The 25,892-nt window shown below is 50.7% G+C and overlaps 1 protein-coding gene across 5 annotated transcripts; it reads left to right on the forward strand.

The window, feature by feature from the left end:
* The first annotated feature begins 3,034 nt into the window (after nucleotides 1-3,034).
* Nucleotides 3,035-23,997, forward strand: HDAC6 (histone deacetylase 6). Of its 5 annotated transcripts, none has more exons than XM_045538062.1 (29): nucleotides 3,054-3,174; nucleotides 4,188-4,325; nucleotides 4,411-4,536; nucleotides 4,670-4,758; nucleotides 6,701-6,785; nucleotides 6,894-6,934; nucleotides 7,638-7,734; nucleotides 7,880-7,977; nucleotides 8,926-9,030; nucleotides 9,149-9,217; nucleotides 15,836-15,962; nucleotides 16,069-16,134; nucleotides 16,228-16,287; nucleotides 16,365-16,454; nucleotides 16,816-16,922; nucleotides 17,012-17,079; nucleotides 17,304-17,472; nucleotides 17,564-17,692; nucleotides 17,852-18,020; nucleotides 18,293-18,426; nucleotides 18,990-19,058; nucleotides 19,174-19,366; nucleotides 20,259-20,408; nucleotides 21,698-21,872; nucleotides 21,973-22,607; nucleotides 22,690-22,809; nucleotides 22,941-23,087; nucleotides 23,183-23,311; nucleotides 23,553-23,997. In XM_045538062.1, the coding sequence occupies exons 2-29, from the start codon at nucleotides 4,218-4,220 to the stop codon at nucleotides 23,619-23,621; spliced, it is 3,624 nt and encodes a 1,207-aa protein (XP_045394018.1). In that variant the 5' UTR covers nucleotides 3,054-3,174; nucleotides 4,188-4,217; the 3' UTR covers nucleotides 23,622-23,997. The 5 variants fall into 5 exon arrangements, with proteins under 5 accessions (XP_045394022.1, XP_045394018.1, XP_045394021.1 ...); XM_045538065.1 differs by lacking the exon at nucleotides 3,054-3,174 and adding an exon at nucleotides 3,519-3,542; XM_045538064.1 differs by lacking the exon at nucleotides 3,054-3,174 and adding an exon at nucleotides 3,634-3,731.
* Nucleotides 23,998-25,892: the final 1,895 nt, after the last annotated feature.

The following is a 25,892-nucleotide window of genomic DNA, read 5'->3' on the forward strand; positions in this document are numbered from 1 at the left end:
AAGAAAATTTCCTATAGCAGTGTTGCCCAATAGAAATATAATGTGAGTCACATGTATAATTCTACATGTTTATGTAGTCACGTTAAAAAGAAAAAAAAGAAACTGACGAAATTAATTTTAATACATATTGATATACTTTACCGACTGGGCATGCTGGCTCACGCCTATAATCCTAGCACTCTGGGAGGCCGAGGAGGGAGGACTGTTTGAGCTCAGGAGTTTGAGAGACCAGCCAGAGCAAGACCAAGACCCTGCCTCTACTAAAAATATAAAAATTAGCCAGGCGTAATGATGTGTACCTGTAGTCCCAGCTACTGGGGAGGCTGAGACAGGAAGATCGCTTGAGCCCAGGAGTTTGATGTTGCAGTGAGCTAGACTGACACCATGGCACTCTACTCAGGGCAATGGAGTAAGACTCTGTCTCAAAAAATATATATTTTTTACTTTACCTAATATATCCAAATATTATCATTTCAACACATAACCAATATAAGAATTACTGAGATATTTTAAACTTTTTATACTAAGTTTTTGAGATCTGGTGTGTATTTTATATTTATAGCACATCTCATGTTGGACTAGCCACATTTCAAAGATAATAGCCACATATGGCTAGTGGCTACCATATTGGACAGCACAGCTCTGTGGAGTCTACTGAATCCTGTACCAGACAGTGCTATAGGCTCATTGAAACGTGTTCCCTTGCTTCCTGAGTTCACTCTATCTTTTCCAACCTCCCTTGTAGTTAGATATGGACATGTGGCAGAGTTTTGACCAATAGAGTGTGGGCAGAAATGACGTACACCACTTCCAGGCCTGGCCCACTAAAACCTCTCATGAAATTCTCCATTCTCTCTCTTTCGCCACCTACTAACTGAAGAGTGACAATTCCAAGGACCTAGAGGAGGGCAGAGTCACAAAATGGAAGTTACCTGGGTCCACAGATGACCAGTAGTAAATATTCAGATTGAATTGTGTATGAGCAAGAAATAAATATTTATTTGTTAAGCCCTTGAGATTCTGGGTTTGTTACAGCAGCTAGCATAATTTAGCCTAAGTAATAATAATCTCTTGACCTGAATCTGAGCATGAACACCTGATCTTACTATCAATATGAACGCAAGCTCCAAACCTATACAGAAACACCTGTGCTGATCCAGCACTGGACAACCTGATCTCTTTGTAGGAACCTGTCATAATGGAGTCTGAGAAGCCCCATTCTAAGCTTGTACAGGAACCCATAGTCTGGAACTCTCTAGAAACTACTGTCTTCTCTTAAAATAGAAACTCATGCTTGATTCAGTAAATGAACAGTGTGGAAACTATAGGAATCCCTGAATTCATTCTGTCCAGGAACATTTGCTTTGCCCACTAGAGGAATACCAGAAGTGACCTGACCCTGTCCATGAATCCCTCTCCTCACACCTCACACAAAAGGAATGCCTCTCCTCAGGAAAAACAGAACTCTTGCCCTCATCCTGTAAAAGAATCCCAGCCAGATAAAGGAAACCAAAGACTGACACTGTACAGCAGGGATTGGCAAACTATAGCCTTCAGGCCCAAGACAGAACTGTGAGCCATTTTTACATTTTTAAAGGGTTGTTTAAAAAAAGAAAGAAAAAGAATATGTCACAGAGACCATATGTGGCCTGCAAAGCCTAAAATATTTACTATCTGTCCGTTTATAAAGTTTGCTGACCCCTGCTCTACAGGAACCTCTTCTCACTGTACAGAAAAACGGGCCTTGATCTTTTTTTTTTTTTTTTGAGACAGAGTCTCACTCTGTTGCCCAGGCTAGAGTGCCGTGGCATCAGCCTAGCTCACAGCAACCTCAAACTCCTGGGTTCAAGCAATCCTTCTGCCTCAGCCTCCCGAGTAGCTGGGACTACAGGCATGTGCCACCATGCCCGGCTGATTTTTTTCTATATATATTTTTAGCTGTCCAGATCATTTCTTTCTATTTTTAGTAGAGACGGGGTCTCGCTCTTGCTCAGGGTGGTCTCGAACTCCTGACCTCAAGCAATCCTCTCGCCTTGGCCTCCCAGAGTGCTAGGATTACAGGCTTGAGCCACCGAGCCCGGCTGGGCCTTGATCTTTTATAAGACTCCCTACTCCATTACTTTGCAGGCATCACAACCCCGGAATGTTCTTCAGTGTGTATCATTGTATGTGTTTTCTTTGTTGTGTGTAAAGGTTTAAAGGTTTGGGGTCTGTTACCTTCTTGCGCTGAGAGAAAAGGCATGTTCAGGTAGGAAGAGTAGAAGGGAAGAGGAGGCAGGAACTGGTGTCTTCAAGATCAGAAGGCACAGCTACTGGGTGGTGGGGCTGTCAATCTGTTTGTTAGTCAGCCATGCTGCCAGACTGCTTATCTCTCCGGCCCCAGTCTACAGCCCGGTAGGAAATGGTGGAGAATGAGAAAGGGAGATTAGGAGGACAAACAGGCCTCTTGTGGGGCTGATATTTAGACAGGGGGTTGGAGTTGCAGGGGGTGGGGCACAGGGACAGGTCCCCCTACCCCCAGGCACATATGCACTTTCTATTACAGCTTGGGAGCAGAGGTTACTTGGTGGAGGGGGTCAGACAGCGAGAGCTGCCGCCTATGAGAAACTCCCCTCCCCAGTCCACTCTGGCTCTGAGCACTATTATTATCACAATTTTCCAGATAAGGAAACTGAGCACAGAGCTGTTCAGTAACTTGTCCAACGTCACATGCCTAAGTCCCGTAACCTCAGTTTCCTTATCTGCAAAGCAGCCTTAATAATGGGAACTACCGCATAGAATTGTGGCTTCCAACAATGCCTGTCACATAATCCTTCCTATCATTATCATTACTTGCCTCCAAGAATCCTTCCACCCCACCACCCACTTTCGTCGCAGAATATTAATAGCTAACATTCGATGAGTGCTTCCTGTGTACCACCGTAGTGAATATTAACTCAGAAAATCCTCACAACATTTAGCATCATCACCACTCCCATTTTGGCTGCCACCAGCCGTCGTCCAGTGTCAACCTCGCTCTGGGCCCAGCCACTAGCCCGCCTTTGCTACGTCATCGCGGCGCGCCGCGCGGGAAGCCGCGGGGAGAGAAGACGCCCCTTCCTAACTCCCTCGCTTCCTTGCTTGCTCTCGAGACACCGCACAGCACGGTTGGCGTGGGTCCGGAGGGCTCCTAAGGTGACTGGACAGAGACTGAGGGGCCGCGACTATGGTAGCCAGGACGACAGCCGCGGTGGCTGGGGGAGGGGAGCGCTCGAGCCGGAGCTCAGTCTCAAACGGCCGGCTCGCGTGCCCTTCACGCAGGCGCAGTGCAGCAGGCATCACGCCCGTACGCGCCGTTCTGCGGCCCGAGACCTCGCGAGAGCTGCGGCCCGCGAGAGGGGCGCGGCCCTACGACATAATCCCTACTGTGGGCTGGATCTGGGCGGGCAGTAGAGAGACCTGTACCAATGGAAAAGAAAGGCTCGGGCACCCGTGGCCCCACTGGTCGCCCGAAATTTGGCGGCGTGAGCCTGAGGCGGGGTTTGAGAAAGGGGCTGCGTTCTGTGAGTGGATCTGAAAGGATTGGCCACGTCGACGGCTGAGGCGGGCAGGGGGCGGAGGCTGGCGGAAGGTGGTTCGGGACTGGCTGAAGGGCCTTGGTGAAACGTTAAGGGTCGAATCTGGGCAGTGGATGGCGTCTGGTGGAGGGAAAGGGGCAGTCCCGTGAGGGGCGGGATCTGGTGAAGTGAAAGGTACCGGTCTGGCTCGATAAGGGGTGGAGTCGAGGCCAGGGCTGGGTCTGGCGGAGGGAAAGGGTAGGTGATTATCCTGGGAGATAGGCCGGAAAGGGCAAGTTTGTGAGGGGATGGGATCTGAGCGAGGTTTAGAGGAATGAAAGGGTCTGGGAACGGGGCTTGGTAGAGTGGGAGGGGCGGTGATGGGCTGAAAAGGGCAGGCCCTAAAACGGACTGAATGAGCTTGGGGGCTCATTGCTCAGTGAAAAGGGATCGTGTAAAAGGGGTGGGCCGGGCGCAACCAGGTGGAATGGACACCTGAGTGGAGGGAGATGGCCTTGAGAGAGGAGAAGTTGAGAACGCGGCTGTGGCAATGGGATGGAATCTAGTACAGGGGGCGGGGCACAGAAAGGCGCAGGAATGTGGGATCCTCAGGGCGCACCAGCCCCCTCACAGCCACCTCCACTCCCTCAGATCTCCCGCAGGGGCGAAGTCATCCCAACCATGACCTCCACCGGCCAGGATTCCACCACAAACAGGCATCGAAGGAGTAGACACAACCCCCAATCGCCCCCTCACCATTCCAGTGTCACCTCTTCCAGTGTCACCTCGGTGAGGCCCAGACCTGCCCTGATGAAGGGGTGGGGGAAGCAAGCCGGCCATATCCTGGACTCTGACCCTTCTCTCTGATTGGCAGAAGCGAAGCATTAAAAAGGGTGCCGTACCCCGCTCCAGCCCCAATCTAGCAGAGGTAAAGAAGAAAGGCAAAATGAAGAAGCTCCGCCAAGGGACTGAAGACCTAATCGTGGGGCTGCAAGGGATGGTGAGAGGGGCCTGGCTGTGATTTAGCCTACTGTGACAATCAAAACCTTTAGGTTCCCCACCCTGAACAGTATAAGATGTTCCCTGTGACTCAGGCCCTAAATGGATCTGTGTCTCACTTTTTTCCCCTGCAGGATCTGAACCTTGAGGCCAAGCCACTGTCTGGCACTGGCTTGGTGTTGGATGACCAACTAAATGAATTCCACTGCCTCTGGGATGACAGGTGAGGCCAGGTCCTCCAGGCTGTCCCCAAACCATGCAAATACACACACTTAGAACTCATTAGCAAGAACAAATCCTTTCTTACACCAGCCTGGAGACTGGAGGCAGATGATTTAGGGAGGTGGAGCTCAGCTTGAAAGGGTTCTTCTCATTTAGCCAACAAACATTTATATTGAGTGCCTACTATGTGCCAGGAGTTGGTGACACAAATATGTTGGTCAAGCTAGACAGGGTCCCTTCTTAGGGAGCTGATTGGTGAGTAGGAAGGCAGATCACTAAGCAGCCAACAGCAGTATGAGGTGTTTAATGAAGACAGACATAAGACCAGGGGATTCAAGAGTGTTTAATAGAGGACCCTGGACTAGCATCCAGGGTTCCCAGAAGCCTTCTTTGAGGAAGGGACATTTGTGCTGAAACAGAAGGATTACACCTCCCATTCGCTCTACTTTTCAAAAGAATCAGCAAATTCTTTTGGCTCTATGTTTGAAATGTATTCAGTATCTGACCTCTCACCACCTCCACTGCCACCACCATCATTACTCACCTAGACTTGCAGAGGCCTCACTAGTCCCCTGCTTCCAGCCTCACCCCTATTATCTGTTCTGCACAAAGCAGCCTAAAAAAAGTATGTAGGAGATGATGTTCTGTTTCTTAAAGTACTTCAGGGAACGATTGTTGCCCTCAAGGTAAAGTCCAAATTCATTCTGCCTCAGAGGTTCCACATGATCTGGCTCCACATTGCTTTTGTGACCTCATCAGCTAATCTTCCCCATCATTCACTTCACCCACACCAGTCCCCTTGCTGTCCTTCCAACATGCCAGGCATGCTCTAACCTCGGATTTTTACCCTAGATGATCCCTTTTCCAGAGATTTCCTTCTACCTTCTCCTCTCCAAGCTAACTCTCACATCTCAATGAAACTTTCTTTGCCTGGCTGCTACCCTACCCCCATACCTCATCTCAGATATTCTCCTAGCTCATGACATTGTTTGTTAACTATTATACTTATGTGTTTATCAGTTTAGTATCTATGTCTCCTATCTCAACCTAAGACTAATTCACAATGGCAAAAGACTTCATTTGTGGAATACTCATTTCCCATCTATTGAGGAGCTAGGGATACAGCAGTAAACAAAACAAACAAAAACCCCTGCCTTAGGGGGAAGGTGGAAGACAAACAGTAAACAAACAAACAAGCAAATGATACAGTGCAACAGGAAGAACAGCACTACTGAGAGGCACTAAAGGGGGAGGATAGGAGTAGAAAGTGCAGTGGAGGGGACTCTTCAATTTTAAATAGGATGGTCAGGGCAGGCCTCACTGACACTTGAGCAGGGATCTGACAAGGTGAGGGAGAATGCCATGGAGACATCTGAGAGAAGAGTGTTCTAAACAGAGGCCACCTAAAGTCCCTGGGGCTGGCTGCAGAGTACTGGGTTCAGTTGAGTACCAGGGAGGAAACCGGAGCAGGTGAAGCAAAGCAAGGGAGGGGGAGAGAGGTAGGTTATGGGGTCAAAGAGGTGATGGGGGACAGGTTGTTTAGGGCCTTCTGGGCATAGGGAAGGCTTTGGCTTTTACTCAGAATGGGTTGGGAGCCTCAGAGGGGCATGATCTGATTAGGGTTATGACCAGTGTCTGGCTACTGTGTGTGGAACGGCTGTTGGTGGAGCAAGGGAGCGTGGAAGCAGGGAGGCATGGGAGGAGATGAAATGGCAGCCCAGGCAGGAGGTTATGGTAGTAGCAGTGGCAGTGGTGAGGAGAGAGGCAGACTCTGGAGTTGACAGGAGACAGGGCTGATGGCACAGTTTTAGGGTGAGCAGCTGTGGAAAGATGGATAGGGAGACATGGTGAGAGTGGATGTGGTACTCCCCAGTGTCCCCATACAAATGTGTGTGACCAGGTATACCCCAAGTCCCACCCTAGCTGCATCTCCCTCTCCCCAGCTTCCCTGAAGGCCCTGAGCGGCTCCATGCCATCAAGGAGCAGCTGGTCCAGGAGGGCCTCCTAGATCGCTGTGTGTCCTTTCAGGTGAGTCCTCAGATGACACTCTAGGTGGAGGGCAGGGAGCTGGCAGGACCTGGGCACAGCCCGTGCCTTAGCCCATGCCTTAGCCCTTTATTCCTCATGTCTCCTCAGGCCCGGTTCGCTGAAAAGGAAGAACTGATGTTGGTTCACAGGTGAAGGTTGGGAGCCTTGTAGGGATGGGGAGGAGGCTGCCCTGGACCATTCGGGGCAGGCTGAATGCTTTGGGAAGGAATGTCATGGACTCTGTGGCTGGCCTTGGGCAAGTTGCCGAGCCTCTCTGAATCTTGTGTCATCGCCTGTAACATGGGGGCTAGTAAACATAAGTTCCTCAGGAGGGTTCCATGTGTCAGGTGGCTTAGCATGGAACCTGACATATCATCCACCCATGATAAGCTATCATTGTTATTACAATCTGGTCATGTGAACAGATGGTGACTGTGTGGACAGAGTGATCAGGGGTCCCTCCAGGGGTCTATAGGTACCCAGAGTAAAAGGCCTGGTGTGGTGTGGCTCAAGGAAAGGTAGCTTGGCAGGGGTGGGGTTATCTGGCCTGAGCTTTAAGAGGAGAAAAAGAATATGCCAGATGAAGACAGGGGCTGAGGGAAGGGAGGAACAGATAGCTGGAACAGTCTGGCTAGAGGCCTGGAAGTAGGATTTGGTATGGCTAGAGCTAGGGAGCAGAGGATATTACTGGACCTGAGGCGGGCTAGGGAAGAAACAGAGAATGTGTCCTATATCCCGGCTGGTACCCCAGGTTGACAGTTGGAAAGGCCTGATTTGACCAGGGGTCTGGTGTGTGGACGGCTCAGCTGGGGTGGGGACATGGCCCTGAATCTCATCTTTCTCTGTGTCTAGCCTGGAATACATTGATCTGATGGAGACAACCCAGTACATGAACGAGCGAGAACTCCACACGCTAGCAGACACCTATGACTCAGTTTATCTGCATCCGGTATGGATGAGAAGTGTGGGGGCAGGGAGTGGCAGCAATCCTGGCATCCCCCATGCCCGTGCCCACCCCACCCTGAGGGAAGCAGCTGAGTGGATAGAGCTGCTCTCTCCCTCACTCCCTCTCTGGCTTTTCCCTGTGTTTCCAGAACTCATACACCTGTGCCTGCCTGGCCTCGGGCTCTGTCCTCAGGCTAGTGGATGCAGTCCTGGGGGCTGAGATCCGGAATGGCATGGCCATCGTCAGGTAGAGCCCTCTGGCATTTAACTTTATACATTTTTTAAAAGTCTTTCTCTTGAATGTAAAATGTATTGGTATGGGTAATATATCCATGTGGTTCAAGAGTCACAGGGTACAAAAGGGAATACAATAAAGTCTCTTTCTCATCCTTGTTGCCCAGACACTTCCCTCTCCTGGGAGGTAGTCATTGGAACCAGTGACTTGTGTGTCTCCCACAAATAGTCTTATTCAAGGAATAAATACCATATTTCATTGATTCTCAGGTGTACATCTTGAAATCCAGATGCATCTTATAAACAATGGTGTCACAGAATTTCATTGGCAGCATTTTCTGCTTTGATGTTGACATGTAAAATCATGGTCCATCTTATCATCACTGGCATCCTAGAATTGATGAAATGCAGATGTAGTCTTTTCTCCCCCTCCCATCTTTTCAACTACACGTGATGATACTTGACACACTCCCTTCCATACCATGCATTTTTACTTGCGTATCTTGGAAGCCTTTCTCTAACAGCATGTAGCTTAGACTCTGGTAGAATGCCATTGTGTAAATGCACTTTAAGTTAACCAGTCCCCTACCAATGGATATTTTGGTTCTTCCCAATCATTTGCTGTTTCAAAAACAATGCCACAGCAAATATGGTAGTACATTTATAAACATGTTATTTCACCCTGCTTGTTATATAGGTCATGGGCTAAGTCCCCACAGCAGAATGCCTGGGTATGAGAATGTATGCATTGACAATTTTAATGAACATTTTCAAATCTCCTTCGGAGAAAGAGCAGTAGATGGGGGGGCGGGGATTTGAGGGCTCCAGTTACTCAGTTCCTGGCATGTTTAGAAGCATCAGCATTACAGGAGTTGGCGGCCCAGGATTAGGGAGCAGGGGAGAGTCCATCTCTGCAGAGGAGGACCCCCCCCCAATCTGTAGCCTTTCTTGTTTTGCCTAGGCCTCCTGGACACCACGCCCAGCACAGTCTTATGGATGGGTATTGCATGTTCAACCATGTGGCTGTGGCTGCCCGCTATGCTCAAAAGAAGCATGGCATCAAGAGGTCAGCAGCAGAGGGCACATGTGATAGGGGTGGCATGGGGTGGGGTTTCCTAGTCTGGGTTCTTCTCCCAGATTCACATTGATTCCCTCACAGAGTCTCCTTTCTCTCCCACTCACAGGATCCTTATCGTGGATTGGGATGTACATCATGGTCAGGGAACACAGTTCACCTTCAACCAGGACCCCAGGTATACCCCAAGTCCCACTCTAGGTGCTACACTGCCATCCACCTCCCATCCTTACAGGCCCACCTAGAAGGGTCAGGAGGGAGGAGAAGTGTTCATATTCACTGGGCCCGCCTTGAAAGGAGGATCTGTGCTGCTCTATGTGTCTGCTGCCTCCTAATTTCATCCTGAGGCAGGGACTGTTGGGTTCCCCATTTTACAGATGGGGCAACAGAGGCTTACAGGTTAAGAGGTCACAGAGAAAAGAATTGGGAGAGATGGGATTTGACCCACAAATACTTGAAGATTTTGTTCACCAATTTACCCTTGAATTAGAGTGAACTTCAAATTACTACTTTATTTTTTCTCTGATTATGGCAATTCTGCAAAGTGTTTGTTTTATTTTATTTTATTTTTTTTGAGACAGAGTCTCACTCTGTTGCCCAGGCTAGAGTGCCGTGGTGTCAGCCTACCTAGCTCACAGCAACCTCAAACTCCTGGGCTCAAGCAATCCTCCTTCCTCAGCCTCCCAAGTAGCTGGGACTACAGGCATGCGCCACTGTGCCTGGCTAATTTTTTCTCTATATATTTTTAGTTGTCCATATAATTTCTTTCCATTTTTTTAGTAGAGACAGGATCTCGCTCTTGCTCAGGCGCTCAGCCTGAACTCCTGAGCTCAAATGATCCACCTGCCTCGGCCTCCCAGAGTGATAGGATTACAGGCATGAGCCACCGCGCCTGGCCCAGTATTTGTTTTAAAAAATTAAATAATGCAGAAATATCTAAAGCAGTGAGTTCTCCTATAATTCCCATCACCTCAAAACTACCTGCTGACAATTTAGGTTATATCCATACAGATTTTTTTCTATAGATGTGTGAGTATTCATTACTGTCATTATTAACAACACATTGCCTAATGAAATAATCCTCCATATGTTCTTTGGCAACTTGCTTTTTTCATTTAACAGCATATTGTGGACACCTCTCCATGTTAGTGCCTCTAAAAGCATCTCATTCTTTGTAGTATTCCATTGTATGACTGTACCTCTGGTTGCTTAACCCTGGGACATTCAAGATGTTTCCCAGTTTTTGCTATTACAGGCAATTCTGCTGGGAATAGTCTTGTAAATATCTAATTTTGCACTTCTCTGAGTATACCTGTACAATAAACTTCTAATAGTGCAGTGCTGGATCACAGGGTCAGTGTACTTTAAAGTCTGGTGTATACTTCCAGACTTCCCTCCAGGAGGGTACCAGTTTCACTTTCCTGCAGAAAGAGTTTGAGCAAGTCTTTGCCATTAGGGGACATTGTTAAGTACAAGCTGAGTATCCTTTATCTGAAATGCCTGGGACCAGAAGTGTTTCAGATTTTGGATTTTTTCTGATTTGAGAATATTTGCATTATACTTACCAGTTGAACATCCCCAATCCAAAAGTCCAAAATCTGAAGTGCTCCAGTGAGCATTTCCTTTGAGCGTCATGTCAGCACTCAAAAAGTTTCAGATTTTAGAGAATTTTGGATTTTGGATTTTCAGATTAAGGATGCTCACCTGGGACTGTGGGACTGGGATCCTGATCCAGGAGAAGCCAGTTTCTCCAGGCTCCTTACTCGGGTCTACAATAAAATTTAAAAAAAAAGGAAAAAAAAAGGATGCTCACCTGTAGTTGTTGTTTTATCCAGCCTTCTATCCAACTGACTGCAGAGAATCCACTTTTCCTCCACAGATCCTGAGCTCCTGTGGCCCCTTATCCAATCTAGTTTGGCCATTCTCTAGACGTTGCCTTATTGTTTCCAGCATTCCAGTTGCTTTTCATTCCTTTCTGAGTAATCTGTTTTTCTCTCTGCAAGGGTTTAGGTTCTTTTCTTTATCCCTGGTCTTAAACTTTCACCCCAACTCCCTCATTCTCCTTCACAGTGGGTAGATATTTTGCATCTGAAAACTCATGCCTTTCTTAAATCCTTGGAAGTTTCCTTCTACTGAATCTTTGAAAATTTCTTCTCCTTTGTTTTCTCTGTTCTCTCTCTTTCTAGGACTCCTCTTAGTTAGAGTTAGACCTCCTGGGTTGATCTTCTGTGTCTCCTACTTTTAATCTTGTGTTTTTCTTTTGCTCTGTGTCCTGGGAGGTTTCTTCAACTTTATCTTTAAGCCTTTCTGTTGAATTACGTATTCAAACATTCTTTTAATCTCTAAAAGCACTTTCTTCCTCTCTTTCTATGCCCTGTCATTCTTGATCTTGTTTTTATCTAGTACTAATTAGAAGTGCTTTAAGTTTCTTCTCTTCTCTGAATTCTGTCTCTTTATTCTGAGGCTGGTTGAATTGTTTTATCTTGGTCCTTCTCTTTCATGCTAGTGGTTTTCCTCAAAAGTCTAGCAATCCTTATTTGGCTATTTATACCCAAGAATGAAGGACTGTTGTAGGAGGCTGTCATGGGACTACTCTGCTGTGGTGTGTATTGGTCTGTTTTCCTGAAAGGCATTTCCCCAGGATGGGGACAGGGAATGTCCCCTGACAGGTCTAAACTTTAGAGAGTGTGGGCAAGGACCTGGGCATCATTAGATGGGATCCTGCCAAATGCCAGAAAAAGGGGGCCTCTTGTTTGGGGTGGACCTCTCTTTTCCCTCAGCCTTGCCAAAGATGTGTCTGTTTAACTTATCTTTTCCAATCTAGCTTTGGGCTTTTTTGGTCATCTCTACTGTTCTATTGTGAGTTTTTTATACTTCATTAATTTTTCTGTTTTTGTCTTTATTGTTCCCTCTTCTGTTTTTTGTTTATTGGTTGGTTGGTTTTGTGGGTGGGGGGCGGTTTTGAGACAGAGTCTCACTTTATTGCCTGGGGTAGAGTACAGTGGTGTCATCATAGCTCACTGCAACCTCAAATGCCTAGGCTAAAGCAATCCTCCTGCCTCAGCCTCCTGAGTAGCTGGGACTACAGTCACATGCCACCATGCCCACCTAATTTTTCAATCTTTCATAAAGACAGGGTCTCACTATGTTGCTTGGGCTGGTCTCGAACTCCTGGCCTAAACCTCCCAAAGTGTTAGAATTACAGGCGTGAGCCCCTGCACCTGGCCTCTGATCTTTATTTTGTTCATTTCAGAATTTTGGAATTGAATGCTTCAATATAAATCAATTCTTGTTTCATCTATACCTTCACCCACTGCCCTCCACCTGTTTCATTTTGAAGTTAATCCTAGATATCATATAATTTCTTCCATAAATATTCCAGAATGCATCTGTAAATATAAGGACACTTTTTCAAAAAGCATTACCAGTCAGAGTAATATAGTGTCTGTCTCTTTAAAAAAAAAAAAGAGAGAATTACTTCAGTATCATACCTGAGAAAATTAATAAAAATCATTAATATCATTAATCATTAATTGTTTTAATAAATGTTACAACTGTGTGTTCTTCTGTGGATACACCATTGACTGCATACATGGATATAAAGAATTGTAAATGTATTCAAACAACCTTCCTTGTGAATAAGAATGTATAAATGAAAAATAAATCTATCCATGGGGATCTCCCAGCTCCCCATCTCTCAGTCTCTTAACGCCAGCAGCAGGGAGACAAATTGGACAGTCCTTAAAATGCTGTTATAAAGACAAGAAAAACAAGTGAACTAAAACTAAGTAGTTAAAAGCAGCAAGTAAGTTTGGTGAATTGGTCAATCAGTGAATTGGCTCTTCAGAATGGATTTGAGGGTGGGCGCGGTGGCTCATGCCTGTAATCCTAGCACTCTGGGAGGCCCAGACGGGAGGATCGCTCGAGGTCAGGAGTTTGAGACCAGCCTGAGCAAGAGCGAGACCTCGTCTCTACTAAAAATAGAAAGAAATTATATGGACAGCTAAAAATATATAGAAAAAATTAGCCAGGCATGGTGGCGCATGCCTGTAGTCCCAGCTACTCCGGAGGCTGAGGCAGAAGGATCCCTTGAGCCCAGGAGTTTGAGGTTGCTGTGAGCGAGGTTGACACCACAGCACTCTAGCCTGGGCAACAGAGTGAGACTGTCTCAAAAAAAGAAGTGGATTTGGTGTGCACTGACCTGGATCTGTGCTTGATTTCTCTGGAAGGAAAACCTCAGGTGATCTTGGGTGCCCCCCTCCTCCTGCTCAGCATGGGACAGGGGCCCCTGGAGCCTCAAAGTCTACTTCCAGAAATTCGTTGACATCTCTTGTTGTCTGACATCCTTTTCTCCTGTTCTCTTTCTGGGTTGATACTTGTTTAAAATTCCTTTATTGGCTTTTGACTGGGGTGGTAGAAGGGCAAGGAGGTAACCCTGTGCTATCAATCTACAATTTGACTCAAAGTTGGTCAAACTTTAAAAAAAATCCCCTTCAGTTTGCTTTATAAACTTAGTTTCCTTGGGTGCTAGTTCTTCTGGTTAACTCTGGTGGTTCACTTGTAGAGTTGGCTTTCTTCAAATGTTTTAATTATTCCTTTCTTCCCCTGATGATAATTGTTATGTCCTACTCTTCCTCTAATGTTTTAAAACCAATATTTGTCTATCAGTATAAAAAATAATATAACCATCCCCCACTTACTCAAGACCAGAGCTTTCACATGTTTCATTCCCCAAGTCTAACATATTTTTCTGGCCAGGCGTGGTGGCTCACGCCTGTAATCCTAGCACTCTGGGAGGCTGAGGCGGGAGGATGGCTCCAGGTCAGGAGTTCGAGACCAGCCTGAACAAGAGTGAGACCCCCCCCATCTCTACTAAAAATAGAAAGAAATTATCTGGACAACTAAAAATATATAGAAAAAATTAGGTGTGCATGGTGGTGCACGCCTGTAGTCCCAGCTACCGGGGAGGCTGAGGCAGAAGAATTGCTTAAGCCCAGGAGTTTTAGATTGCTGTGAGATAAGCCTACGCCACAGCACTCTAGCCCCGGGCAACAGAGCGAGACTCTGTCTCAAAAAAAAAAAAATAGTCCAACATATTTTTCCTCAATTTTAAGAATCCTTTTATATCAATTGCATTAAATTTCACAACTACATTACAAACATTTATTAAAATGTGACTCCTAAAGTTTGTCTAGATTCATTGCTTTCCACTATTTCTTGCATTTTCCTAAAAAAGAAAAAAGCTGATTTAGATCCTTTCCAGAAGAAGGCGAAGGATAGGTGAACAGATAGATGGATGGATGGACAGGTAGACAGATGGACTGATGGATGATAGGTTACTCATTTTTCTTCCCCCCACCCATCAGAATTAAGCCTTCCCACAACCCCCTGCTAGACTTTCTGTCAGAACATGCACATCATGTTCTTTCAGTATCTTGTTTTGCATGTCAGTCTCTCTCACCCCCTGAGTGCTCCCTCTCTCACCTATAAAGTAGAAGAAGTAGTAGAGGTGGCCTGCAAGGCATTGGGGAGAAGAAACTGCCCCCTCACTGGCTTTATGGCAGCCCCAGCCAACACTCACTCCACCTCCACACACAGAAGAAATCTCACCCCAGACCCTGGGTCTCCCCACCTCCTTCAGGGAAATCACTAAGCTCCCCAGCCTGACTTGAGGCTCTTTCCAGCCTTAGGCTCCCCCCAGCTAAGAGTCCCATACCTCATGTGGGCCTGCAATGTCACAGGCTTTGTCCTGCTATTGCCTTGGTCACAGGGGCAGGTGGTGGGCAGACATGATCTACAGTCCTCCACAGGGTCAGGAGCCCCCAGGGGCTGGGATAGATCCAAGAGCTGAGCCTAGAATTGAGTGGGCACCAAGGGGGCAGTGATGTTTGCTGAGGGAGGGGTTCTGGTGGGAGACCAAATGAATGAGTGAGTGAGGTAATAGATAAATAAATGGAAGAATTAATAAATGGGATGATGAATAAATTGGTGACTGAATAGAAGGGTAAATTAATAGAAGAATGGATGTGGCCAGGCACAGTGGCTCACGCCTATAATCCTCCCAGTCTGGGAGGCCAAGGTGGGAGGATCACTTGAGGTCAGCAGTTCGAGACCAGCCTGAGCAATATAGCGAGACCCTGTCTCTACAAAAAATACAAAAATGAGCTGAGCATGGTGGCACACACCTGTAGCCTGTAGGTACTTGGGAGGCTGAGGCAGGAGGATCACTTCAGCCCAGGAGTTTGAGGTTGTAGTGAGCTATGATGACGCCACTACATTCCATCCAGCCTGGGCGACAGAGCGAGACTCTGTCTCAAAAAAAAAAAAAAGAAGAATGGATGTAGGAATTAAAGGATTATAATGGGGAGAGTGGGTGCGGTGGCTCACGCCTGTAATCCTACCACTCTGGGAGGCTGAGGCAGGAGTATTGCTTTAGGTCAGGAGTCAAGACCAGCCTGAGCAAAAGCGAGACCCGTCTCTACAAAAAATAGAAAAATTAGCCAGGCTTGGTGATGTGCACCTATAGTCCCAGCTACTCAGGAGGCTGAGGCAGGAGGATCGCTTGAGCCCCCAGGAGTCTGAGGTTGCAGTGAGCTATGATGACACCACCAAACTCTAGCCTAGGTGATAGAGCGAGACTCAAAAAAGAAAAAAAGGATTAATGGGGAAATTAATGAATGAGTGGTTAAATCCAGGGAAACAAGTGGTTGAGTAAACTAGCAGCTATGTATTGGGGGTGTCTGGGGGTATTGCCTCTCTTCTCCAACTCCCTGACCTTTTTTTTCTCTGTCCCCAGTGTCCTCTATTTCTCCATCCATCGCTATGAACAGGGTAGGTTTTGGCCCCACCTTAAGGCCTCTAACTGGTCCACCACAGGTTTTGGCGAAGGCCAAGGATACACCATCAATGTGCCTTGGAACCAGGTCAGTGTCTGCCCACCCTCTGCCCCCAAAGTGAGGCCCAGGCCTGCCCTCCCATCAGCTCGGGACAGGCAGCTGAATGTCCTCCATCATGCCTCTGTGTCTGCAGGTGGGGATGCGGGATGCTGACTACATTGCCGCTTTCCTGCACCTCCTGCTGCCAGTCACCCTTGAGGTCCTGGGGGTCTGGGGTGTATTGGGGGAAGGGGTGCCATTGAGGGATGGGCCATGATGGCAGGTAGCCTCATATAGTCCATTCCTCCCTCAGTTCCAGCCTCAGCTGGTCCTGGTGGCTGCTGGATTTGATGCCCTCCAAGGGGACCCCAAGGTAAGGCAGGCTCCCCGGAATGGCAGGTGGGCAGAAGGGGCTGCACAGAGCCAGGCTGACCCTCCATGTCCCCCCAGGGCGAGATGGCTGCCACTCCAGCAGGGTTCGCCCAGCTAACCCACCTGCTCATGGGTCTGGCAGGAGGCAAGCTGATCCTGTCCCTGGAGGTGAGTGACTCACCTTCATCTCTCAGCCTGTGGGTCCTGGAGGGCTTAAGAACAGAGCTTTCAAGTCCAACAGGAGTTCCTGGCCCAGCATTTCACTTACTAGCTGGACAACCTTGCATTAGTCACTTCACTTCTTTGTGCCTCTGCTTTCCTTCTGTAAAACGGGCATAATCATAATGGTAATCACCTCATATTATTGTCCGGTGAATTAAATGAGATCACCCTCTCAGTTCCTTGTTGCTTGACATGTAGCATGAACCCTAGTGTTATTTTATTATCATTGTCATGATCTTGATCCTTATTCTTCTTCCCTGGTAACATCTGTTCCTTTCCTGACCCCTGTCACAACTCCTTTCCCCAGGGTGGCTACAACCTCCGCTCACTGGCTGAAGGTGTCAGTGCCTCGCTCCACACCCTCCTGGGAGATCCTTGCCCCATGCTGGATTCCCCTGGTGCCCCCTGCCCGAGGTGAGCCCAGCTGGAGGAGGGGAACAGCAGGAGCCTCACGGCCCACCCAGCAGCCATTTCATCACTCTTTCCTCTGCCCTGCCCCCCAGTGCCCAGGCTTCCCTCTCCTGTGCTCTGGAAGCCCTCGAACCCTTTTGGGAGGTCCTTGTGAGACCAGGTAGGAAATGGGGGGCTGGACATGGAATGAGCCGTGGAAAGAGACTGTCTTCCAGACCCCTCTGACTTTCCTGGGCCACCTTGGTACGGGAGGGTCAGGCTCTCTCTCTCCCTGGGCCCGGGTTCCAGGCCTCCCACCCCTTTTTATGTTTGGGTCACCTGAGTTCCAGAGTATTATGGGGATGCAGATAGAGAGAGTAGGGTGAATATGACTTCCCGTTGTAGCTGAGCCCATTGAGGAGGACAACGTAGAGGAGGACGACATGGAGGAGAACGAGGAGGAGGGACCTTGGGAGCCCCCTGTGCTCCCAATCTTGACGTGGCCAGTGCTGCAGGCCCGCACAGGGCTGGTCTATGACAAACGCATGATGAGTCACTACAACTTATGGGACAAGTACGCAGCCAGAGGGCTGGATAAGTGGGTGTGGGGGGTCCCTCCCTCCGCAGGCACTAAGCCCCTTCCTCTGGTTTGCCCCTACTGCTAGCCACCACCCTGAGATGCCCCAGCGCATCTCGCGTATCATGTGCCGCCTGGAGGAGCTGGGCCTTGTCGAGCGCTGCCTCGTCCTGCCCATGCGGCCTGCCACCAACGCTGAGCTGCTCACCTGCCACAGGTCACACCCCCCTATGCCTATGGTGGGTGGGCTCCCAGGGCTGTGAATGGGGTCTCAGGGGCTGGAGCCTGGGTTCCCCTCCTGGGAGGGAGAGCTACTGCCAAACAGAGGTGGGGCCGGGCCTCCTCACTTGGCTGGGTACCCTCTCTGTGCCTTCAGTGCTGAGTACATGGGTCGTCTCCGGGCCACGGAGAAGATGAAATCCCGGGAGCTGCACCGTGAGAGCTCCAACTACGACTCTATCTACATCTGCCCCAGCACCTTTACATGTGCGAGGCTGGCTGCCGGTGCTGCCTGCTGCCTGGTGGAGGCTGTGCTCTCAGGAGAGGTGTGTCCTCGGGGGTGGGGCATGGGCCTGGGGAGAGGAGGTCCTGGGAGAATGGGAAGAAAGGGCCACCTCCTGCTCATGGAGGCTCTGAGAGAGCCAGACAGAGCCTGAGGAAAGGGGGTCTGGGGAGGGGTCTCTGCTCCTGGGGAGAGGCAGGGGGCGCTAGCAGCTGGGGTAGTAGTGGAGGGGACAGGAGAGAGAGAAGAGAAGAAAGGAGGGCCAGCACTGGCAGAGGGCAGGCAGTCCGATCTTCACTTTCCACTCCTCCCCAGGTTTTGAACGGTATTGCTGTGGTGCGCCCCCCAGGACACCACGCCGAGCAGGACGCAGCCTGTGGTTTCTGCTTTTTCAACTCTGTGGCTGTGGCTGCTCGCCATGCCCAGGCCATCAGTGGGCGTGCCCTGCGGTAAGGGCTCCCTGGGGACCCCCAAATTCTGATCCTTGTGGGAACCTGGACAACCCCCAAAGCCCAGTGCTTACTCAGCAGTCCCTGTGGTACAGTCCCCAGGACTTCCCCCAGAAATGAGCAAGGGTCCAGTCACCCAGCACTTACCCAGAAAAGTACCAGGGATGGAGCCTCTCAGTGCTTACCCAGATAGGACCCCCAAGTTGTGGCACCCAGGCACTTATAAAACAGGATCCAGGGTCCCCCTCCAGCATTTCTGGCGTCCGACAGAGCCCAGGTCCAATCCCCAGTGCTTATTCCAAAGGACTCAGGATCCAACCCCCAGCATTAGCCACTCAGCACTTGCTCTGAGCACTTAAGCAGGAGTGCTCAGGCCCTCAGGACTCAGGATCAGGCTTTATCCTTAACTGGTAGGACCAGAAGCCTGATACCCAGTGCTTTCCCAAGAGACCCAGAGTCTTGCCACCCAGCAGTAGGTGCCCCTGCAGACCCCAGGGGTCTAGCCCGAGCCCTCTCTCAGGGGGCAAGGATCCTGGGTTACCGAAGAACTGTCCCCTCCCCAGGATCCTGATTGTGGATTGGGATGTCCATCATGGTAATGGAACTCAGCACATGTTTGAGGATGACCCCAGGTGAGGGGCTGGGGCTGGGGGCAAGGGTGTGGTTAGGGAGGTGGGTGAGCCATGACTTAGGGGTGCTGGGGGCCCCTAACCAGCCATGGCCTCCTTCCCACCCCATCTCTGGCAGTGTGCTATACGTGTCCCTGCACCGCTATGATCATGGCACCTTCTTCCCCATGGGGGATGAGGGCGCCAGCAGCCAGATAGGACGGGCCTTAGGCACAGGCTTCACTGTCAACGTGGCCTGGAATGGGCCCCGCATGGGTGATGCTGACTACCTGGCTGCCTGGCATCGTCTGGTGCTTCCCATTGCCTACGAGGTATGGCTCAGGATGAATGTGATATTCCTGTGCCTGCCTCCTCAACCCTGTGTGCATCTGACTGCTAAGTGACTGATCATATGAGACAGCGTGTGGGTGGCTGTAGTGATGGCTGTCAGGGCAGAGGGTTGACTGTGATGGCCTTGCATATTTGTCTGACTGTGCATGGGTGGCCAGGACAGCCTTCTGTGTACATGCAGCTGTGTATGCAAGTGACTACTACCTGCTGTGGGTGCAACAATGTGCATGTGTCCACTGTGACTGTGTGGTGATGGCATGTGTATGATTGTGACTGTGCACAGTGACTGTGGATCATTGTCCCCTCTGAGAAACTGTATGTGTGTGTATGTAGGTATGCATGACTAGTGTAGATGTGTAGTCCTGGTTTGTATGGGAATGTGATTGTCTGGGGATGTGTGTGGCTATATGTGACCATTTTCTCTGTGTGTGGCAATTACGTTATCTTCTGTTATGGAAATGTGCATGTGCCTCTCTTTGGCACCGCGTATATAATACCCTGTATCTTGTGTGTGTGTCCCACAATTGACTCTGGGGTGCGTGTGTGAGGACATATCTCTCTCCCTACGTTTCTCATGTCACTATCTCTTGACATCGGGGTCTCCATGTCTCACGTCTCATAACTGTTTCATGTCTCTGTCTGTCCATTTCTAGTGTCTCCAAGTCTGTAAGTCTGTTTTGTGTGCCCATGTCTCTGTTTCTTGTGTTTCCCCGTCTTCCCCTCATTATGTTCCGGTCTCTGGTCTTGCATCTCTGTCTCTCTGACCTGCATGTCTTCATTTGTCCTTGTCTCCATGTCCCTGGGTCTCTACCACTTCCTGCCCACCATAGCCCTTACCCTCATGCCTTTGCATCTCTTCTCTCCCTGCCTCAGTTTAACCCAGAACTGGTGCTGGTCTCTGCTGGCTTTGACGCGGCACGGGGCGACCCCCTGGGGGGCTACCAGGTGTCACCTGAGGGTTATGCCCACCTCACCCACCTGCTGATGGGCCTTGCCAATGGCCGCATTATCCTTATCCTAGAGGTAACTTTCTGTCAGTCCCTCTTCCCGTGATGGGAGGGTAGTTTGGAAAAGTTGATTGCATCACTCAGGGCAGTTTCCCGAAATTTCCTTTGAGTGTCTCCACCTGGATTGTTGGCACATACTAGGCATTAATAATAATAATACCAGCTTTAATAATAATTAACAACTTTAATCAAGGGCTCACTGTGTGCAAGGCACTCTTCTCAGCACTTTATATGTATTATTAATTCATTCTCTTGGCAAAGCAGCCTTCCAAGCAGGGTCTGCTTACCTCATCATTTTCCTCTCTTAAGATTAGGGAAACTGAAGCCCAGAGCAGTGTAGTGACTAGCCTGGTCACTCATTTACTAATGGCAGAGCCAGGGCTTGAACCCCTGCAGCCTGGCTCCAGGGTCTGTGCTTTCTACTGCTACCCGAACTGCCTCTAACAAGTTCCAGAGACAAAGTAAATTCACTGACCTTTTGTAAATGACTCAGTACCCTGCCCCCTGTGCCTCAGTTTCCTTGTCTGTAAGATGGGGCTGGCTAACCATGGAGGAGTACCTGACATATGGTAAGTCCTGTGTAAATGCTGGGTCTTGTTACTGTTACACATTGTTCAGACATTAATTTAGCCCTCTCAGATAGCCCAGGGTCAAACCCCCAGTGCTGCCTCTTCAGCTGTTGTGACCTTAAACAAGTCATCTAACCACACTGAGCCTTGGTTTCTTTATCTGTAAAAAGACTGGGGTTCCCATGGAGTGTGGAAAAGGTCAGGACAGCAGTCTGGGTAGAGAGAAAGACCAGTTGTTCCTGTACCGGGTCAGGGCAGGGGCTTTTGTATGGGTTCACGGCAGACATCTTGTGCAGGTCAGGTCAGTGGTTACTGTATGGTGTGAGGCCAGAGGTTGCTCAACAGCGTGAAGATGGATTTCTGTATGGCATGAAGGCAAGTGCCTGTACAGATTGAGCACCTGTGGTTGTGAGGATTAAGCGTATTAGCATGCATGAAGTACTTAAAATAGGGTCTGGGACACAGCAAACACTTAATAAATATAAGCTGTTACTAATGCTATATCAGCATTCTTATCTTGCACTTTACATCACAATCTACCTCCCCACAACAACCACCTCACAAAACAGGTGCTGCCCATCTGACAGGTGTTTCTACTCACGTGTTCCCAGTACTTCCCACCACTCCAGACTTGCAGGGCTGGGGGTGGGGGGAATTGGGGAGGCAGGACATCTTGCCCTCCAAATTCCCTGATGAACCCCCACCACCCCTTTCCCTACCCTTTTCCTTAACAAAGGGTGGCTATAACCTGACATCCATCTCCGAGTCCATGGCTGCCTGCACCCGCTCCCTCCTTGGAGATCCACTACCCCTGCTGGCCCTGCCACGGCCCCCACTATCAGGGGCCCTGGCCTCAATCACTGAGACCATCCAAGTCCATCGCAGATACTGGCGCAGCTTGCGGGTCACGAGTGAGTGGATGTGGGGAATTAGGGGCACTTGGGGGACTCAGGGAAGGAGGCAGGAAAGGGGATAGCACCCACACTCAAGGATCTCCCTCCATGGTTCCAGAGGTAGAAGACAAGGAAGCACCCTCCAGTTCTAAGTCAGTCACCAAGAAGGCACCCAAACCAGCCAATCCTGGGCCAGCTGAGGGGATGACCACACCGGAAGAGAAAGTTCTGGAAGCAGGCATGGGGATGGCCACCTCAGCATTATCTGCGGAAGAGTCCACCCCAGGCCAGACTAAGTCAGAGATAGCCGTGGTGGCGCTCACTCAGGACCGGTCCTCAGAGGCAGCCAAGGGGAGAGCTGTGCTGGGCCAGACCACCGCAGAGCAGGCTGTGGGGGGAGCCACTCTGGACCAGACCACCTCGGAGGAGACTGTGGGAGGAGCCACCCTGGGCCAGACCACCTCAGAGAAGGCTGTTGGGGGAGCCACGCTGGACCAGGCTACCTCAGAGGAGGCTGTAGGAGGAGCTTCGCTAGACCAGACCACCTCAGAGGCAGCCATGGAGGGAGCCACCCTGGACCAGACCACCTCAGGGGAGGTTATGGGGGGTGCCCAACTGATCCAAACTCCTCTAGCCTCATGCAGAGACAACCAGAACCCCCCAACCATACCTGTGCAGGGAGCCACACCCCAGATATCCCCCAGTAAGCTGATTGGGAGTCTCAGGACCCTGGAACTGGGCAAGAAATCTCAGGTAAGGCCCACCACACCCAGGAAGGGGGAAAAAGGGGCCCAAATCGGGCCTTTCTGATACATCTTGTGCTCCTTGTGTCCAGGAGGACCCAGACTCTCAGACCCCAGAAGAGGAGAGCCTACTCGGAGAGGCAGCTGGAGGTCAGGACATGGATGATTTGATTCTGATGCAGAGAGCTGGGGACCTTACTGGCACTGATCAGGTGAGCTCAAGGAGAGGCTGGGACTATGGCTTCCTTCTCTTGCCCATTTGTGTCTCCATTAGGAGCGTGTGATGTAGGAACATGGAATGGGGAGATGATGTCCCCAGCTTACTTAGTTTCACCCACCGCAGGCCATGTTTTATGCAGTGACACCACTGCCCTGGTGTCCCCATTTGGTGGCAGTATGCCCCATACCTACAGCAGGCCTGGATGTGACTCAACCTTGTGGGGACTGTGGATCACTCCAGGAGAACTGGGTGTGTCTATGTTGCTATCAGGTATGGAGCAGAGAAAGGGGATGGGGTGAGGTTGGCCCTCGAGCAGACTACAGGTGGGTGCTGACCCCCACCTGACACTTACACCCCAACCTCAGGTCTACTGCGGTCGTTACATCAATGGCCATATGCTTCAGCACCACGGAGACTCTGGACACCCGCTGGTTCTCAGCTACGTTGACCTGTCTACCTGGTGTTATCATTGTCAGGCCTATGTCCACCACCAGGTGGGCCCTGGGCAGATCCTTTAACACGCACACACTCACCCCTATGTGCCCCTTCTCTGATGGGATAAGGGGAGAACGCAGACCCCTCTGTATGGCTGCCTCGTGTTATTTTGTATGGGGCAGGGGCTGTGGGCTAGTCCAGGAGCCAGAGTGGTTGGGGCCTAGAGTGGGGGCAGCCTTCTGTCCGAGGTCAAGGGGTCCTCACTCTCTCTCACCTACCCTGTTCTTCCCTCCTCCTCAGGCTCTCCTAGATGTGAAGAACATCGCCCACCAGAACAAGTTTGGGGAGGACATGCCCCACCCACACTAAACCCCAGACCACCGCGCTCCCTCTTCTCCACCTCCTGAGGCCCAAAATAGACCAGCCATAGTTCATTCCAACCTGTCCCTTGGATGAGGGGTAGCCTCCCACTCCATTCCATCCTGAATATCCTTTGCAACTCCCAAGAGTGCTTATTTAAGTGTAAATACTTGTAAGAAGACTACAATGATCACTTGGATGATCAGCTGTAGATCTGTCCCTGCCCACTGCCTGCTCGAGGGACACCACTACTCCTCCCCAGAAGGAAAGGGGGGCAGCTCAGTGGCCCCAAGAGGGGGATGATATCATGAGGGTAACATTGGAGGGAGGGGGGTCAACTGGCAGGTATGGCAGGGTTGCATATGTAATAAAGGATGACCTGTTACAAAACCTGAAGTCTTTTAACTTTGAGTAGATGGAGAACCCCACATCCCTGGCCAGCCAGGCCGATCAGTAATGAAGGAATACGGGAGTGGGTCTTAATCAGGTTACCCCCCCTGCCCATCCATTGCCCCACAAGCTAACTGAAAATAGAGCAGGCAGCTTGACTGGTTCCACTGGCAATAAAACAGTAGAATCCTTGAGGAAATGAGTGATTGTCTTAGAAATAGGGGCTTCACAGCCAGTCCCAGCCACACTCTAGGCTGAGAAGACAAAAATACTAGCAGGAAGTAGCCTCACCAGGCCTCAGTTTCCCCAACTGTCTCATTGGCCTGATTGGGGACAGGGTGGGAAGTCCAGGTTTTCCTTGGATGTGGTGGTCATAGGTAGCTTCTTGGGGTAATGGGTAGCTGCTATTGACCAGAGGTGGGAAGTTGGAGGACAATTATCCTCAGCCCTGACTCCCTTGAGCTGCCAAAGCAATTCTCATCCAGGCTAAGGCTTCCAGGCCAAAGTTTCTGGGCCTTTTCTTCATGGCCGCTTTATGATGCCAAACTGACCACCTGAACCCCACTCAAGAAGAAGTGGAATAGGAAAGAGCAAGAGAGTGTCAGCCAACCCCTTTTAAGAGCCCCCTGGATACCCCACCCAAGAGCCCCTGATTACGCCTCACTGTTCAGAGCTGTGCCTGATTGCCGAAGCTGCAAGGGAGTCTGGGAAATTTTTAGCTTGACAAACCACCTCAGATCAGGTAGGTTCCTTCAGCCCTGACAACTCTTTTCCTCCAGGAACAGGCACGATCCTCTCGGGGGCTACCAAAAAGCCGGGTTGAGGCGGCACAGGCTCCATGGCCTAAAAGAGATCCCCGCAGAACGGTTCCCAAAGTCTGGCCATCCAGGGCAAAATCTGATAAACACCCCCTACACACGGACACACACGCACAAACAGGAAATCCCATCCCAAACAGGTGCCAGGCCAGGGAGAGGCGCCACGGGGCCCAGCACACAGGAGGTATGGCCGCGGGGCGCGCACGTGCCTGTGGGCGAGGGGCAAGCAGCGAGCAGGGTCTAGGGCGTGACCCGGCACTTGGGGCAGGGGCGCGGCTCGCAGTGGGGGGTGCGGCCGAGCGGCGGGGAGGGCGCTGCGCATGCCCACTGCCCTTGCCCCGGCCGCCACCGGGGGTCTGGGGAGCCACTTCGCCCCCAGTCAGTCCTGTCTGAGCTGCCGGCCGCATCCCAGCGCACCCGCCTCTCTCAGGACACAGGTGAGCGGGCCGCCCGGGCCCCGGGGTCGTCCCACGCCGGCTGTGAGGGTGCGAGGGGACCCTTCTCCGGCATCTCCCCTCCTCCTGGGAGCGCAGCCCCTCAGCGCCCGGCTTTGTAAGGGTGTCCGAGCCGGGCGGGAAGCGGGGCCGTCTCACCCAGACTCGGGATGTGTTGAGAAAGGGCAACTGGGCCACACTCTTAATACTAAGCCCGAAGTGCAGTCCTGGTCCAGGGGTCCCCTAGCCATCTCAAGCGTTACCCCTCACCTGGCTTGGTCAGGGAGAGCGCGACCTGGCTGGGGAGCCCAGGCTGCCCCGATAGCCGGGCCCCGGTCCCGAAGCGCCCGCCACCACAAGTGACCCTGCCTTACTAGAGCGCAGGGCTGGGCCCCCGTTCTGTGGCGTCTCTCGCGGGCTGTGTGACCTCGGGCCAGTCCCGGTCACCTCACTTCTCCGAGCCTCGCTACTGCGCGCGGGTAAAGCAAGCACCGTGACGAGACCTCGGCCGCCCCGGGGTGGGTGGCAGGTGGACGGGGTGAGGGTGGGCCCGCAGGCGACCACTGGGGTCGGGCCTGCCTTCCTCCTGCTCATGCTCACAGCCCTCCTCACTGGTCCCCTTCCCCGCCCGATGGTAC

The sequence above is a fragment of the Lemur catta genome, chromosome X (genome assembly GCF_020740605.2).
Source record: "Lemur catta isolate mLemCat1 chromosome X, mLemCat1.pri, whole genome shotgun sequence".
NCBI lineage: Eukaryota > Metazoa > Chordata > Mammalia > Primates > Lemuridae > Lemur > Lemur catta.

Excerpts from the sequence above, each read along its gene's own strand:
- HDAC6 (XM_045538062.1), top strand. The coding sequence starts at position 4,218 with ATGACCTCCACCGGCCAGGATTCCACCACAAACAGGCATCGAAGGAGT. Across the intron at positions 17,080-17,303 it reads GGAGGTCCTTGTGAGACCAG|CTGAGCCCATTGAGGAGGAC; the intron begins GTAGGAAATGGG and ends TTCCCGTTGTAG. Across the intron at positions 18,021-18,292 it reads AGGCTGTGCTCTCAGGAGAG|GTTTTGAACGGTATTGCTGT; the intron begins GTGTGTCCTCGG and ends ACTCCTCCCCAG.